At 39.5% G+C, this 15,654-nt stretch overlaps 1 protein-coding gene across 1 annotated transcript in view; it reads right to left on the bottom strand.

The window, feature by feature from the left end:
* LOC122816631 (uromodulin-like) overlaps positions 1–15,654 on the bottom strand; it is a 340,244-nt gene that overhangs the window by 184,240 nt on the left and 140,350 nt on the right. Inside the window, exon 3 of the mRNA XM_044089553.1 lies at positions 11,360–11,583. Within this exon, the coding sequence (XP_043945488.1) occupies positions 11,360–11,583 (224 nt within the window). The remainder of the gene's footprint in view (positions 1–11,359; positions 11,584–15,654) is intronic.

Here is a 15,654-nt window from a genome sequence, read left to right on the forward strand (position 1 = left end):
GATGTGTGTGTCAGCAGGTGAATCGACTATGGCACCCAGTTTGCAGTCATCTGCAAACTTTGTCAGCCATAATCCTCCCATATTTGCTTTCACATCTGAGAAGTAAATGCCGAATAAGAGAGGTCCCAAGACTGAGCCCTGTGGGACACCACTCGTAACTGGTTTTGAGTCTGACATGGCTCTAGCAATTTTGACCTTATGGGTTCTGTTTTTTAGCCAGTTTGCTACCCATCATGTGACATATGGATTTATATTTAGGCTGCTGAGCTTGTCTATGATGCCAGAGTGTGGTATTGTGTCAAAGGCTTTAGCCAAGTCCAAGTAGGCAGTGTGGACAGCCTTGACCTTGTCGATGGCACTAGTGACTGTCTCGAAGAAGTCAACCAGGTTTAAGAGGCAGGATCTGCCTTTTACAAAACCGAACTGGGTGGGATCAAGGGTCTGCAGATCCCCAATGTTGCCATTTATGAGTTCCATGATGATTCTTTCCATAGCCTTGCAGACCAGGCTGGTCAGACTTATGGGTCGGTAGTTACCAGGGTCAGTAGAATTTCCCCCTTTGTCGAGTGGGACCACTATTGCTGTGCACCAGTGTTCCGGTACATATCCTGTAGTGAGGGTAAGACTGAATAGCGTTTTTAGGTGCGGGTTTAGTTCATCTTGAAGTTCACGTAACACGCAACCGGGGATACCATCGGGTCCCATAGATGCTGTGTTTTTTGCTTTGTTGAGTGCTGATTTCACCTGTATGTCTGAGATGACAGGTAGGTTACATTCAGCAGGGATAATTATTTCATCTTTAGGGGGTGAGGGAGGGGAGAAATTTGCGCTGAACCTATCTGCCAGAATATTGGCAATGTCGGTAGGGTCAGTGAATTTTTTGTAGTTGTGTACCAACTCAGAGCATATCTGAGAATTTCCTCCCAGGGTTCTGACATAATTGAAGAAGGCCTTGTGATTCTCTTTGGTATCCTTGGCAATCTTTCTCTCAAAGTTGGCTTTAGATGTTTTTATGAGAGAACGTACTTTTTTACTTCTGCTGATCAGGGAAGCCTTTCCCTTGTGGGATTTGGCTTTGTCCTTCAGTAGCTTCCTTGTTTTGTTGTACAGTTTGTTTATAGCTGGGGTCCACGAAACTGGGCGTTTTCCCTTGGTGGAGAGGGTTTTGGTTTTAGTTGGGATTGCTTGATCCATGCATTCTTGGAGATGTCTGTAGAAGGCTTTTGTGTAGGATTCAGCATTTTGGGATGTGGTTTCCATTAACCCAGTAGGCTTAAAGGATACCATTTCTGACATAAGGAGTGTAAAGTCAGCTTTTGAAAAATTTTTCACTGTAGTCTTTTGTTCTGGGGGTGGGGGTGGGATATGTACATCCAACGTGATCAATTTATGGTCAGATCTTACTAGTGAGGGGTTTATATCCGGTGCGGAGTATTTGGGCCCCATGTTTGTGATAATCAGGTCAAGTATATTATCTCCCCTCGTAGGAGAAGTGACCAGTTGCTCCATAGCATTCGAGTTAATGAATTCTAGGAATCTTTGGGCTAGGGTGTTAGGGCTAGAATAGTGGACCCAGTCTATGTTGGGGTAGTTGAAGTCACCGAATATGATGGTGTTTGGTGTGACATTCATATCCTCCAGTGTCTTCAGGAATGCTTGATGGGATTCCTGGGATTGGGAGGGTGTTCTATAACATGCGACCAGTTGTATGGCAGTTTTGCCTATGGTGAGTAAAATCTGTATGGTTTCTGATGCTTCTTGGGTAGCCACCAATTGAGAGGTGTAGGTGTCCTTTATGAAAATGGACACTCCCCCTCCCTTTGTGGTTCGGCCTGGAACTTGAGGCAGAAAAGCATGATATGAGGTATAGCCTGGTAGCGCTGGACTGCTCTCAGGAGCCTTGAACCAGGTTTCAGTTACTGCACAGACATCGATGTTCTCCATACTGAGAAGTGCTTTGAGTGCCTGCATCTTGAGATTTAGACTTCTGGTGTTGAGCAGCATTACCCTTAATTTTTTTCCATTTTTGTTTATTACGGAGGTTGATTTGTCTTTTGAGCATTGCCTAAAAAAGGCACTATGGGGGTGGCAAGAGCCTTGGCCAGTATCCGGAAGCCCAGTGGTGACAGGTGCAAGCCATCCCTTGCGAAGCAACGCGGCTTGTCCAGCATGTCATCCCAGGCTGACAGACATTGGATCCCCCTAGAATGACACCAGTGATTAAGCCAATTGCTAAAACTGATCATTTTGTCTTTGTACTGAGGCATCATTCTTGGTGAAGGCATGATGCTGCTCAGGGTCAGGGTCATACCAGTCTGGGCTACATAATCGGAGAGCTCCTCAATGTCTCTTTTCATGTAGTCCAGGGAGGTACGTCTCAGGTCATTCACTTCAGCATGGACAATGACTGCATCATACTTGTACTTGCTTTGGAATGACCTGAGTGCGTGTGTAATGTGGCGGATCCTAGCTCCCGATAGGCAGCTCACCGTTACCCTCTCCTTATTTAGCCTGGTGAGTGGAACGTCGGTGTGTCTGACTATAGAGTCACCTATTACTAATGTCTCTGGCATAGTGTTTTTCCTTATGGGCTGTGATTGTGTGATACACCTGTTGCTTGAGGTATGTGTTGTAGGTGTTATGTTTTGTGGGGGTGTATTTCTGGGTGTCTGCTTTGGAGGCCTCTGTTGTTTTGGTAAGTTTTTTTATAAGAGCCTCCGAGTATGTCTTTGTGTTCTTATGTGTTTGGTTTGTTGCAGTGGTGGTTTTATGTGTGACTGGTTTTGCTTCGGGTGTGGGTACCTTCTCCTCCTGTCTGGTCTTGCCAGTCCTGAGTTGAGAGAGTTCAGCCTCCAGTCTGGCTATATAGTAGCATCTCTCACAAGTATTTGTGTTAGTAGGAAGGAGGAGAGGGTTGTCTGTGTACATGAGACAATTGTAACATTGTCTTAAGATTCCCAGATTAACCAGCTGAACAAGAGAGGATGCTAGTGGTCTACCACTCGACATACCAGAATATTATAAGGAGTGCTGTGCCTTTAAGGGAAGTGGGTATTCACGGGGGTAGTGGATGGCTGTAGTGCTTACTTTAGTATAAGAGTGCTTACTTTAGTATAAGAGAGCTTGCTAAGAATAGAAGTCCCGAAAACAAGTGCTAATATATACAGCTAAATAGACTGAGTAGAGCTTTCCAAGGGAAAAATTGAAGAGCAGACTTGGTGGAGCCAGAAATAGTTTAAACCTGTATAATCGCTGCTGCTCTATGCACCCAACCACGCAAAAATGCCCAGGCGGATTTTTATACAGGGAACTTGAAAAGAGCTAGAAATGGTCCAAAGCAACCAATAATTTACAGCTCAAGTGCTGAGGTCACTTCCCCCAGGGACAGATAGGCTGCTCAAGGCTCCCCACTCCCACTGGTGAGCTCAGAAACTTCCTTCTATCCAAGTAAGGCAATGGCCAACACAGGAACTACACACAGCCCAGAATACAGCAAAGCCTGTATACTGGTCTAAACTAATCGAGCAAAGGCGGGAAAACAAGGAGTATTTTTTTTTGTTTTTTGTTTTTTTAGGAAAGCACACAGAAATGCAATTAAACAAAGTAAAATCGATTTACACAGGCTAGCACACTTTAGTGGGCAGCCTCAGCAGTTAAATTAACAAAAAAACAGTATTAATCGACCAGAGTCGACCAAAAGCTACTTTTAAGTGCAGATACTACAGAAATCAGCAGATAGACACAAAAACAGTTATAGCTAGTTAAATGAAAGCCAGAGAGGACAATGCAGATAAAAAAAGCCAAAAAAAAACTTAAATCTGGAAAGTGGTCGCTTCTTTCAGTTCTCTGTTTCCAGGACCCCTCTGCAGGACCACGTGGAGCTCTGCTTGGGTATATAGCCAGAAAAAATGCCCTGAGGCGGATTTTTATACAGGGAACTTGAAAAGAGCTAGAAATGGTCCAAAGTAACCAATAATTTACAGCTCAAGTGCTGAGGTCACTTCCCCCAGGGACAGATAGGCTGCTCAAGGCTCCCCACTCCCACTGGTGATCTCAGAAACTTCCTTCTATCCAAGTAAGGCAATGGCCAACACAGGAACTACACACATCCCAGAATACAGCAAAGCCTGTATACTGGTCTAAACTAATCGAGCAAAGGCGGGAAAACAAGGAGTATTTTTTTTGTTTTTTGTTTTTTTATGAAAGCACACAGAAATGCAATTAAACAAACAGTAAAATCTGATTCTGAGACGTGTAGAATTTATCCAAAACACACTACTCCTGATCCTGAGATGTGTATAATTTATCCCAAACACACTACTGATTCTGAGATGTGTATAATTTATCCCAAACACACTACTACTGATTCTGAGATGTGCAGAATTTATCCAAAACACACTACTGATCCTGAGACATAGAATTTATCCAAAACACACTACCCCTGATCCTGAGATGTGTAGAATTTATCTAAAACACACTACTACTGATCCTGAGACATAGAATTTATCCAAAACACACCACACCTGATCCTGAGACATAGAATTTATCCAAAACACACTACTCCTGATCCTGAGACATAGAATTTATCCAAAACACACTACTTCTGATTTTGAGATGTGTAGAATTTATCCAAAACACATTACTCCTGATTCTGAGATGTGTAGAATTTATCTAAAATGCAGTATTCCTAATTCTGAGATGTGTAGAATTTATCCAAAACATACTACTCCTGATCCTGAGACATAGAATTTATCCAAAACACACTACTCCTGATCCTGAGACATAGAATTTATCCCAAACACACTACTCTTGATTCTGAGATGTATAGAATTTATCCAGAGCATACCACTCTTGATCCTGAGATGTGTAGAATTTATCCAAAACACACTACTCCTGATCCTGAGAGATGTAGAATTTATCCAAAACATACTACTCCTGATTCCGAGACGTAGAATTTATCCAGAATGCACTATTCCTAATTCTGAGACGTGTAGAATGTACCCAAAACATACTACTCCTGATCCTGAGGCATGTAGAATTTATCCCAAACACACTACTCCTAATTCTGAGGTGTGTAGAATTTATCAAAAACACACTACCCCTGATCCTGAGATGTGTAGAATTTATCTAAAACACACTACTCCTGATTTTGAGATGTGTAGAATACATTTGGAAATATTTCAACAAACAAACTGTTCCTGACATGCTGCCCATATCCTGTAATAAAACTACATAATTAACAGTCTCTTGAATAAAGCAGCAGTATAAGATAAAGAAATGGCAGGTAAATATTGCATTCATGCAATGATATATGGTAAACGGTAGTGGAACTGTCTGCGAGTTTTCAGATGATTAAATCTACTATAATGCTGTTTCAATTTAACTAACTTTAGCCAATAATTTCTTCCATTGTAGTCAAGCATGGTTGGTGTGTAGAAGAAGGTACCCATTCTATGTTTAGCATACAAATATGTGCCAAAAATGATTTCTAACAGTGGATGGGCTCTAGGGTTAGGCTACTGATACTACTGACATTACCATACATGATGCTTAAGACTAAATCAACTCCTCTCCATGACATATAAATTGTGAAGTCTTTACTACGAAATGTCCAACTTTGTGAAGGTGTCTCTGGTTAGAAGCAATGTGGCAAAGCCATCTGTTGTGCCAGAGGTTGAGGGGCTATAGGGTGCAGCTAATGTTCACAGCATGTCTTGGGCTCAGAAAGGGAAGAGATAGTAAAACATTTGATCTCATAATCATTTTATTGTTGTTAAACTATATGTATTATCCTTTTATGGTATTATATTGTTTCTGTGGTGCAGGGGATGGCACAGCCATCAAATTCTTATAGCTTTGCTGTCTCACCTTTTGTGGTCCTGCTGGGGTCATTTTCGGTAAACTATTCTAAAGGAGGCTCTAAATAAGAAAAATTGATTCAAAGTTTGCCCTTTATGGTTGTGAGGGCTGACATAATGGTTAGAGTATCTACCTCACAGACACAAGGTGAAAGGTGTGATTCTCACCTTTGAGGGAAAATGACTAAGCCTAAAATGGTCCACAGGGGTAGTTAGTTTATTACTTACCTATGAACTTATGACTGTTCGCATAAGGAAATCTGCTTAAAACAAGGAGACTGGGACTCATGCCTTGAGAAAAGGCTGAGGGTAGTGTTTACTTGTGAGTAACTGATGACTAGGTAAGTTATGTAGCCCACATAGAATCAGTACAAAGAAGCTGCATGGAGCTGCCAAGTGGGATTGATATCCACAAGGCAAAGAATGTGGACAGTGTGATGGTAGTTAAGTAGCATGTAAGAACAAGACAATTAGGGTGGACTACGATTCGCAACAGGTTCATGTGAACTTAGTAGACATGCAGTTCAGGAGACCAATACTGAGTCTAACCTAAATTCCTAATTGTCTCAAAACACTGCCTGGTTAAGTCACTTGCTCAGCATCACACATTAGGCAAATGAAGGCTGACGGAATTAAACCATGTACTATGGGAAGTAACTAAGTAACAGTCTTATTGTCTTAACCCTCTACACCATCTATCACTACTGGGTCTTGGATTGTGGGCTGTAGCTTATAGGGGGAATCAGGCAGATAAAGTTGTTTTTTCCCCACTCGGTGCTAGTTGACAAACTAGAATTCTTAGTCAGCAGGCATCTGTTTCTCTTCATCTCTGGACCTTTGGACAAGGTGAGAGCCTTTGGACACAGTGTGTTGATACTTGCAAGTCTGAAGTTGCTTGCAATGCAGTTACTGGTTGTGTTAATAGAAATAAAAAATGCTTCAGTACTACCACAAGTTGCAGAAAAGGACATCTCTTATCTTTTTTGTACATACATCCATATGTAACAGTTATCTGAAGTATTCATTCTTCTTAGAGATGACAGGTGTGATACTTAATAAAGTCCTGCCAACTGAATTCTGCAGTTTTATTGAGATTGTTCAGTTCTCATGTGAGGAATGAGGAACATCTAGATGGGTGGGACTTGTAAAAATGGTTTGATAAATCAGTCTTAATGGTGTACTGTTGTTGGAATTTTGTAGTCATTGAATTTCAATAATTAATTTAATGCTTGAAAAGAAGGATGGTTGTGTGTATACTTTATACTACAGCATCATGCGATGAAAAACTGAAGATCAGCTTTGCTGTTCTGGATACTTATGTTAAAAGAGCTGCTAAGTTGTCAACTTATAGCCTTGTGATAGTGAGTAAAGGCAGATGGATGGGCAGTCAGGAAAATGAAATATGTTGTAGCCGTGTCTTGAGAATTCCTAGCTAATATTTCTGTTCAGGATAAATTGATCAACTACTTCATAAAAGATCATTCCATATATCAGAGGAGTTCAAGGATGTGAACTCTGAATGCATCATTTCTATGACCAGAATATTTAAAGCAGCAGCAAAGATGTAGCCAAAATGTCATCAATGCTGGACATGGCAGTTACTCTCTGAATCTCTGGATGGCAGTGTTGAGGAAAGTTATCACATAAAATAAAGACAACTATGTAATGCAATTGTGATAGGAAAGAGGGAGGGTGAGAATTTTTCAAGCTGCTACTGATTGGTCAAGTGGACTCTAAACTGCAGCCACTATCTCAAACTATCTTGTGGCTCAGGATGGAAGGTGCAGAAAACAAAGCCAGGTCTGTTTTTATCAAGGGTGGAGAAGTACTAACCTCAAATGGCCACCCTGTCAAGAATAGGTGGTACACTTTAAGGGAATCTTGAAAGCAGTGAGTTATTTAAGGAGGGATTAAGGGGAGCAATGGTGGGAAGGAGCCCATTTCTGTACATGAGGTCATTGTGGTGATTAAAGAGTTATACTAAGGCAAGTCTATGGGCATTAATAAGATTTAAACAGAAATATGAAAAATGTTGGATATTATCAGGATGCCATCACTGACATGTCTTTTTTAATGTTGGAGGGAGAGTGGAGACAATACCTCCAGAATAGTACATTAAGATGGAGGTACCGAGTTTCCAAAGGAGGTACAGGATGGAATGTTCTTTTTACATATGTAGTTTCTCCTAGTAGTCCCAGGAAGACCTATGCCAAGGTGCTAGGCAATTACTTTTGCTCAGACAGTCAGGTCTTAGATTCTAGGGGTGCAATAATGATTCTGTACTGACAAATCAAAAATCAATTAATTTGTTTTTCTTTAATGGGTATCATAGGGTTAATGGACTTTTACAGTACTATATATATGCTTTGTGGACCAGGGGAAAGAATGCAGCATTATACCTCCAAATGCTTTGTAGAAGATGTTTCAAAAATATGCAGATATGCAAACATCACTTTTCATTACCATTCAGTTCCAACATCTGTGGAGAAAGAGTGAGAGAGAGAGTTGTGTCTGTATTGTTGGGATTCCAAAGACTACTTTTACAGAAAACATATGACACACCCAAGCATATAATTTATTTCCACTTCTGTTCAGTATTTTCAAAAACAGAATGCCAAGTCACAGCCAAGTTTGGGACAGTATCCAATCTGATGATGTTTGGATTATGTCTTTGTTGCCTGCAGTTGATATTGTCATTTTGAGTTTGTGCAACCATAAGAGTGGTTCATCACTGACTGTGAAGAAGCCTGGGTGAAAGTCCTTATCACCAATTTGGGAGTCATTGCTATCTTCCAGAAAACAGAAGACTGCTTACTACTAGTGATGGCAAGAACCAATTCCCGCAATTGGAGAGCTTATGTATTAGTGTGTCTTCTAAAAGACAGCAGGTGAGGAACATCAGGGATTGACCAGTGGATTAGAGATTGACCAATATATGGTATGACAGCAGTTGCAGTATAGCAGGTATTTTATTATTATGTGGTGGTGAAGATAAAAACTGAGCTATAGTATTTTATTTTCTGCTATAGTACTTTATTCTCTGTTAGCCAGTCAGTCTATGACCCCATGCTTAATTCTAGGCCGGAGCCATTTATTTATTTATTTATTTATTTATTTATTTATATTTGTTTACTGGGTTAGTGCATGATCTCAGTGGATCATTTGCAGGCACAGCCTGGGTGAATAGGATCACATGAGAAATGAACAAAACATATTTACAGATGCAAGAATACGCTACAATATTTAGTTCAAGAAGCATGTCAAAACATGGAAGGAAAATGTAATTGTGTTTAGCAGACCTTTATGAATAAGATGTAGTCATAATTTTATAGCAACTGTATAGCCATAGCTTGTGACAGAAAAAAAGAGATCATGGCTACAAACAGAGGAAATGATATGTCTGTGCAAGGTGGGTGAGACTATTCTCATCCATAAGTAATCAGCTTTGCAAACAGTAAAACTTTGTTAAGCCACTACAGAGGCATGTGAAGGTGCATGTATACATGCATCAATTCTCTGATATCACTGCATCCCCTGCACAGAGGCAGAAAAAATGAACAGAATAGTCAGTGAAAAAAATTGTTTGCTGATAGGATAATAGTGCAGTGAAATGCCCTAATCTCCCTTCTAATCTGAAGAATTGTTTAATCACTAAGGATGCTGGCTACAAAGTCATCCAAACTCAGGGAAAGAGAATATTTGTTTTTGCAAAAGACAAAAGTATTCCCTCTCCCCAAGTCTATATGACACCAGAGTAAAAATATAAATGTAGGAGGCACAGCTTCAACATGAAGAGTTCCACCAGTAATTCATATCCTGTTGTAGTAACATAAGCTTTCAATCTCAAATATTAGTATTTGCATAGCATTACACATACAGACATGCACGCACACACACACACACACACACACACACACACACACACACACACACACACACACACACACACACACACACATACACATATGCAAACACTGAAATAATTAAAAATGCAGATAAGAAGTATAGTAAAATGCACATCAATGCAAAAAATATGCAAGCTATGTCCAAGTGTAGCTAACTGCATGCACTTTTGTATACATTAGAAAGTATGATTAATAAAAGGTTTCTTTTATTTCCATTAAGTAAGTCATGTAAATTAGTTCAAGGTTAAACAAAGAAGAATATATAGTTCATTGATTGTAAATAAATAGATGAGAAATTATATTTCCTTAAACTATGTTACTTCATTAATTGAAAAGAAACAGTCCAAAGATGTGGCAAAGATGTACTTAATAAATCCACAGAAACATTTCTTAAAAGATGTGCATGGCTCACTACACCAGCATACCCCAATGCTGAGGGCTCTGCCTCCTGTATTCACACAGCTAATTCATCACTGTTGTACAGTGGTAAAAATACACACTGGGCAAAACAGTGGTGCAGCGGTTAGCATTGTCACTTCATAGTAAGAGGTTCTCTGGTTTGAGCCCTGGCTGAGGTGTTCTCTATGTGGAGTCTGCATATTTTCCTTGCATTCATGTGGGTTTGCTCTGGTTTCTTCTCACACTCCAAAGACCTGCATTGGGAGTGTTTCTCCCTGGGTTCTGCTGCAAATTGTCTCTCTACTAGTCAGACTTTCCTAGTGAACAAATGTAAGTAAAATAAATATTGCCAGTTGCAATGACTCCCTGCAAAACTGTGTCTTTTTAGCAAAGTTTCTGAAAATGCATTTCAGTCAAGTATCCTTTGGATGCTGGTTGTACTCTGATTCTTAATACTTTAAAATCCTGATTAGTGAAAGGTATATTACATTCTCTCTCAGAGATACTGCAATTATTGGTAGAGTAGGAAAGAGTTAACAGAAATATTAGTGTCTATATTTTTGCACCTAGAATTTACTTTTAAAAGTCTAGCCAGCCAAATGACACAGGGAGATATTGCCTCTGGCTGTAATCTAGCAGGTATAGGTTCATGTAGTGGCTTGGCCACTAGGGAAACTGGCCAAAGGAATGAGAGGAAAATCCTGCCCATCTCTTTCTGAATGTCAAGGGTGTTGGTATCCTACTTGCAATTGCAGTATCCACTTTAAATCTCTGGTGAACACCAATTCTTACTGCTGGTGATTTGCCTTAATGAGAGAGGCGGAGTAACACGATAGTTGTCACAAAAGTGGAAGACATGCCTACTAAGCTCATTCCACATCATTGCTTATAACTACATGACTGTAAAAATGCGGTTCCACTAGATGGTCATGGCATCACTCTTTTTTTCAAAATATTCACCCCAGGGGGGAATGAATGGATCATAACAAATAGGCAAAGTGGGAAGATGAAATGATGGAATGGAATCTTGAATGACATTATGAGACAGGAAGAGGAGCCAAAAAAGACCACACCCATTTCCACCAACTATACTGCAAATCATCAGTTTGGAAAACGGAGAGAGAATGAAATTATTACTAACATTCATGCATTAAAATTCAGTATTGGATAAATAAATTGCTTTAGCTGCCTACTTACTGAAGTTGTTGCTTGGCAGTCAGTTGCTGAACTGATACTGAAAACATATTCAGTTATGCCATCTTGTGGATTTCCATAAGCAAAACATGGATTATCTTCTATGTTGTCATCTGGAAGTTGAATGTCAAACATTTTCATTGCCCTGTCTAAGCATAACGATATGCTTATGGCAAAGTACTGCGGGTGACAAGAGAAAGGTGTCCCAGTGAGAAGTGATGGAAAATCTGTGAAGAAATAATGCATTAAATGGCAAAATAGGTAAGCAGGAAAGAAAACAATTCAATATGAGCATAGCTTATTCTTTTGATTTGTTGCATGTTTTTCATATGTATCTAGCGTTGCCCCGTCCCATATGCACACATTCACAGTGGAATATCGAACCATTACTCATTTTTCAAAGTTTACTGTGCCTATTATCAGACAACGTTATGCCACTGGTATGAGTGAAATTGAATTACAAAGTGACAGAGCACAATCCCCGATGCACACGGTATATATGTATTCAGATACACAACTAGTTAACACCATAAGTAATAAATTGAACTGAAAACGCTTCACTGGACAAGGCCATGCTGAAGTTAGGTGTGATGTAGTGATTTTCTGACCTATGACATCTGAAACTTCAAACAATATGTATGACTCCTATGCAAAGCAGGTCAGAGAAGAGGTGTCAAATGTATTGCAGTTCATTGTCTCACATTCATTTTTATTTTAACTGCATTCACTAATTTAAATCTTCTTACATAGCCTATCCCAGCTCCTTCCTCCAGCTCCCTGAACCTCGGTACTCTCCATGGTGCAACCCTTTACTGAGGAGCTCCCCTTCAAGGAGATACTCCACACATTGACATGGGAGCTCTCCATCCTATGTGTAGCAGGATTTAATATCAAAAAGTTGAAAAAAAAATCTACTTACTTGATCGAACTGACATTCTGAATTTGGCAATGTCACTTTAACAGAATGTCAAAAATCATCACCAAGATATCTGCATTTGACCAAATTCAGAATGTCAGGAGGTGACATCAGACCCTCAGGCATTTGGGCTGAAGCTGTCATATGAATTTTATGCCTACAGCACAAATGCTTACAATTTTGCAGGGGTGCAATCCCCCTGTACCCCCATACTCCCTGCAAATTATATATTCCAACTCTGAGATCTCACTACAGTGAGGAAAAGGGCACATTTCCCGATCCCAACTGTCGTGCGATCTGTTATCAGAACATCTAATTCACATTAGCGAATGTATACTATCATTTGCTAATGTGAATGCAAACATTTTCAAAATGACATTACAGAAACTAGAAAAGACGCAGTCATCCATTCCAGTTTCACGTAAGTGCTTTTCCATATTTTGATAGTAAACCGTGTAACAGTTCTTCAGAGTACCCGCGCACAAAGAGTGAGACAGGCTGGAGTGCGTAGATTTATTGTGGCTTGTAGGGTTTTTCTACAATCCTTAGTCCCTACTACTTAGTGTAATGCCATTGTCTGGCAGCAGCAGAAGGGACTGGTTTGAGCATGCCCCCCTCCCCTAGAATCTCACTTAGACATGCAGTTTCTTTCCTCACAACCACCAATTCAGCATCACCTTTAGCTGAACACTGTCAAGGCTAACTTCTTTATTTCACAGCATTCTAGGTGAGATCTGAGATAGTATTAATACCACTTGGGGAAATTTGGTTAAGGCATTAGTGAACTTCCTTACTCTTTTCAATAGGTACAGTGTGAGCTTTTACATCCACTTTATCCACTTGAGCTACCACCAACTCAGGAAGATGAAAACTTGTTTTAATGTCTCATCTGTAAGGTTAGCATATTCAGGAGTGCAATGCAGTGTCAGCAATCCATCTACCTGGTGTAGGAACAGAACCTACAACCTTCTGCAGCAAAGGCGAGTGTGCCACCTATTACACCACTTACTCAAGCCATCCAGGATAGGCAAAAGCATCCTCTCAGCTTCATTGTAAAGTGCCCAATCCACTGATTGACCTCGAGTTATCGGTGATGCATTAAGGCCTTCTTTCCTCTATGCCACTGGTGAAGCTCTTTCTTCCTACATTCTTATATCAGAACATTTTGGTATTAGGATTTATCTGCTGTCTCAGCAGATAAATTATATTCCAAACTAGTGCTATTAATTTATCCCATACTTTCCCTTTCAATAGGCTCTGGATAAACAGCTTGACAAGTCAGTGCTGCTGTAGCAGTGACACTGGGTGCCTTATGCTAGCAGAATAAAAATCCAGATTTCTGCCATAGAAATTGACATCCTAAAACCATTGCTTAAATTTTCTTGTGGCAGATTAGTTGACCTGGTTACAAAACAAGTAGATCTAGAAATCTCCATTCATGTACCTGCCCACAATAGTACATTGAGTGTCATCTCACTCCTGAACCTGGACAGGGATACAATATGAAAATTAATACTATGACAAACAAGCCCTCTTCAGAATATTTCCTTTTTTGCGTCCTACACTGTAATTTAAATAATATATATGTTAGACTTTATCAATCAACTAATGCATGCCATTAAGAACTGTTATAAAATCAGCTACAAATTATCCAAATCGACCTGCTTTGAACAGCCTTATACAACATAATCATAATTATGCCAATGAAAATAACCCTACATCTTCTGTCTGACAGCTAGTTTTGACAGTTAAGTTCATGAAATGTAACTCCTGTGATACAGGGTTTGATTCTTTCTGCCCTCATTTGCCTACTGTGACCTTCATCAAGACTCTCAACCAGACATTGCTTCAGGGTTGCCCCTGAAAAGGGACTGTATGTCCTCTGGGCCTACCTGATAAACCAATAGTTATTTTTATATTTATATCTATGGTAAAGGTAATGTAGCAACATAGAAAACATTCTTTTTTTGCAATCTGATTTTTATTAGCATTTTTAAGGACACAAATACAGAATCAATTACAAGTCACACAATGCAAATAGGTTTAAAACAAATAAGTCAATATGTTTCATATAACCTGGTTAGGCACACGTACAATCAGTCCTATATAACAAAATGAAATATTAACCTTCGTTAAACAAGTGATTAGGAGATTAACAGACAGAAAGGTAGCAAACATTTTTTGACAAGTATTTATTTTGCAGGATTATGGAAGTGTATCAGTACGCCTAAAACCTATTTGATTTAACTATATACAATATATACACACGACTGTCACTGAATGAAAGGGTGTTAGTATAAGGAAACTAGATGTTAGTGCTTGCACAAGGGTAGGAAAATATATCGTAGGGGGTTGTATTGTTTGTGATCATTCAAGAGTTATGTTGGAGGTAGAAATTAAAGAGGAAAAGTATTTGTCACAAAATTAATAGTCCAAAAGAACTAGGGGAATTAGAGATAAGGGGGATATGATGAGGCCCGAAGGAAGAGAAAAAAAAAAGGGGGAGGGTGGAGGTCTACCTAAGGATGGTGTTGATTAAGAGCATCTAATAGGTTATTCCAATATTTCTGAAAATAACTTATTTTCTTTTTGCTTGTTGTCTTAAGTTTACTTGCCAAAACATATTTAACAGCCATCGACTGGAAGTCATTCCAAGACACTTTGGATCTGTCTAGCCAGTTTAAAGTAATGTAAGTTTTCAGAAGCGCACATAGTGTCACGATAATATGTTTAGTTTCAGATTTAAATGAACCTGGATAAATATTTAGTAACGCCATTTGCCAGGATAGGGTTGATTTCATATATCCCATTATCTCCAGTCGTGCTCTTAGGGAGCACCAAAGTTTGTACACGTTTTTTTCAGGACCAGAAAATGTGGAGTATGTTTGCCACTGAATTAGGGCATGTTGGGCACATAGGTGAGGTGTTTGGGTTAATTTTGTTTAGGAATGACGGTGTGTAATAGGCATTATTATTTATCATGAGCTGGGTATAGATTAGTTTTTTGAAGGGGGTTAATTTTATTGTTGCATCAATTGCATCGAGTTTTTGGCTAAGTGTAATTTCCCTGTTTTTTCCATCCCAGTACTTAGAGAATAGAATATGGTCTTGGTGTTTTATTTTTGTTGCTAGTCTATAGACATTGGAAAGCATTTTAGTCCTTAATAGTAGTTGGGTTATTAGTGTCTGGTAAAGTTGGTGTTCCGGGGGGGATACTGACATCATGTCAGTGGCCAAAGATATTAGATATAGTATTTGTTTAATGATTATATAGTATTTTTTTATTGACTGCAAAAGAGGATATGATGTCATTAAATGGTAAGTCTTTGACTGTAGAGAAGTCCCAAACTGTACAGTTCCTAATGAGAGGGTAACTATCTAG

This window comes from Protopterus annectens, chromosome 1.part1 (genome assembly GCF_019279795.1).
Source record: "Protopterus annectens isolate FY-2018-M chromosome 1.part1, PAN1.0, whole genome shotgun sequence".
NCBI classification, from domain to species: domain Eukaryota; kingdom Metazoa; phylum Chordata; order Ceratodontiformes; family Protopteridae; genus Protopterus; species Protopterus annectens.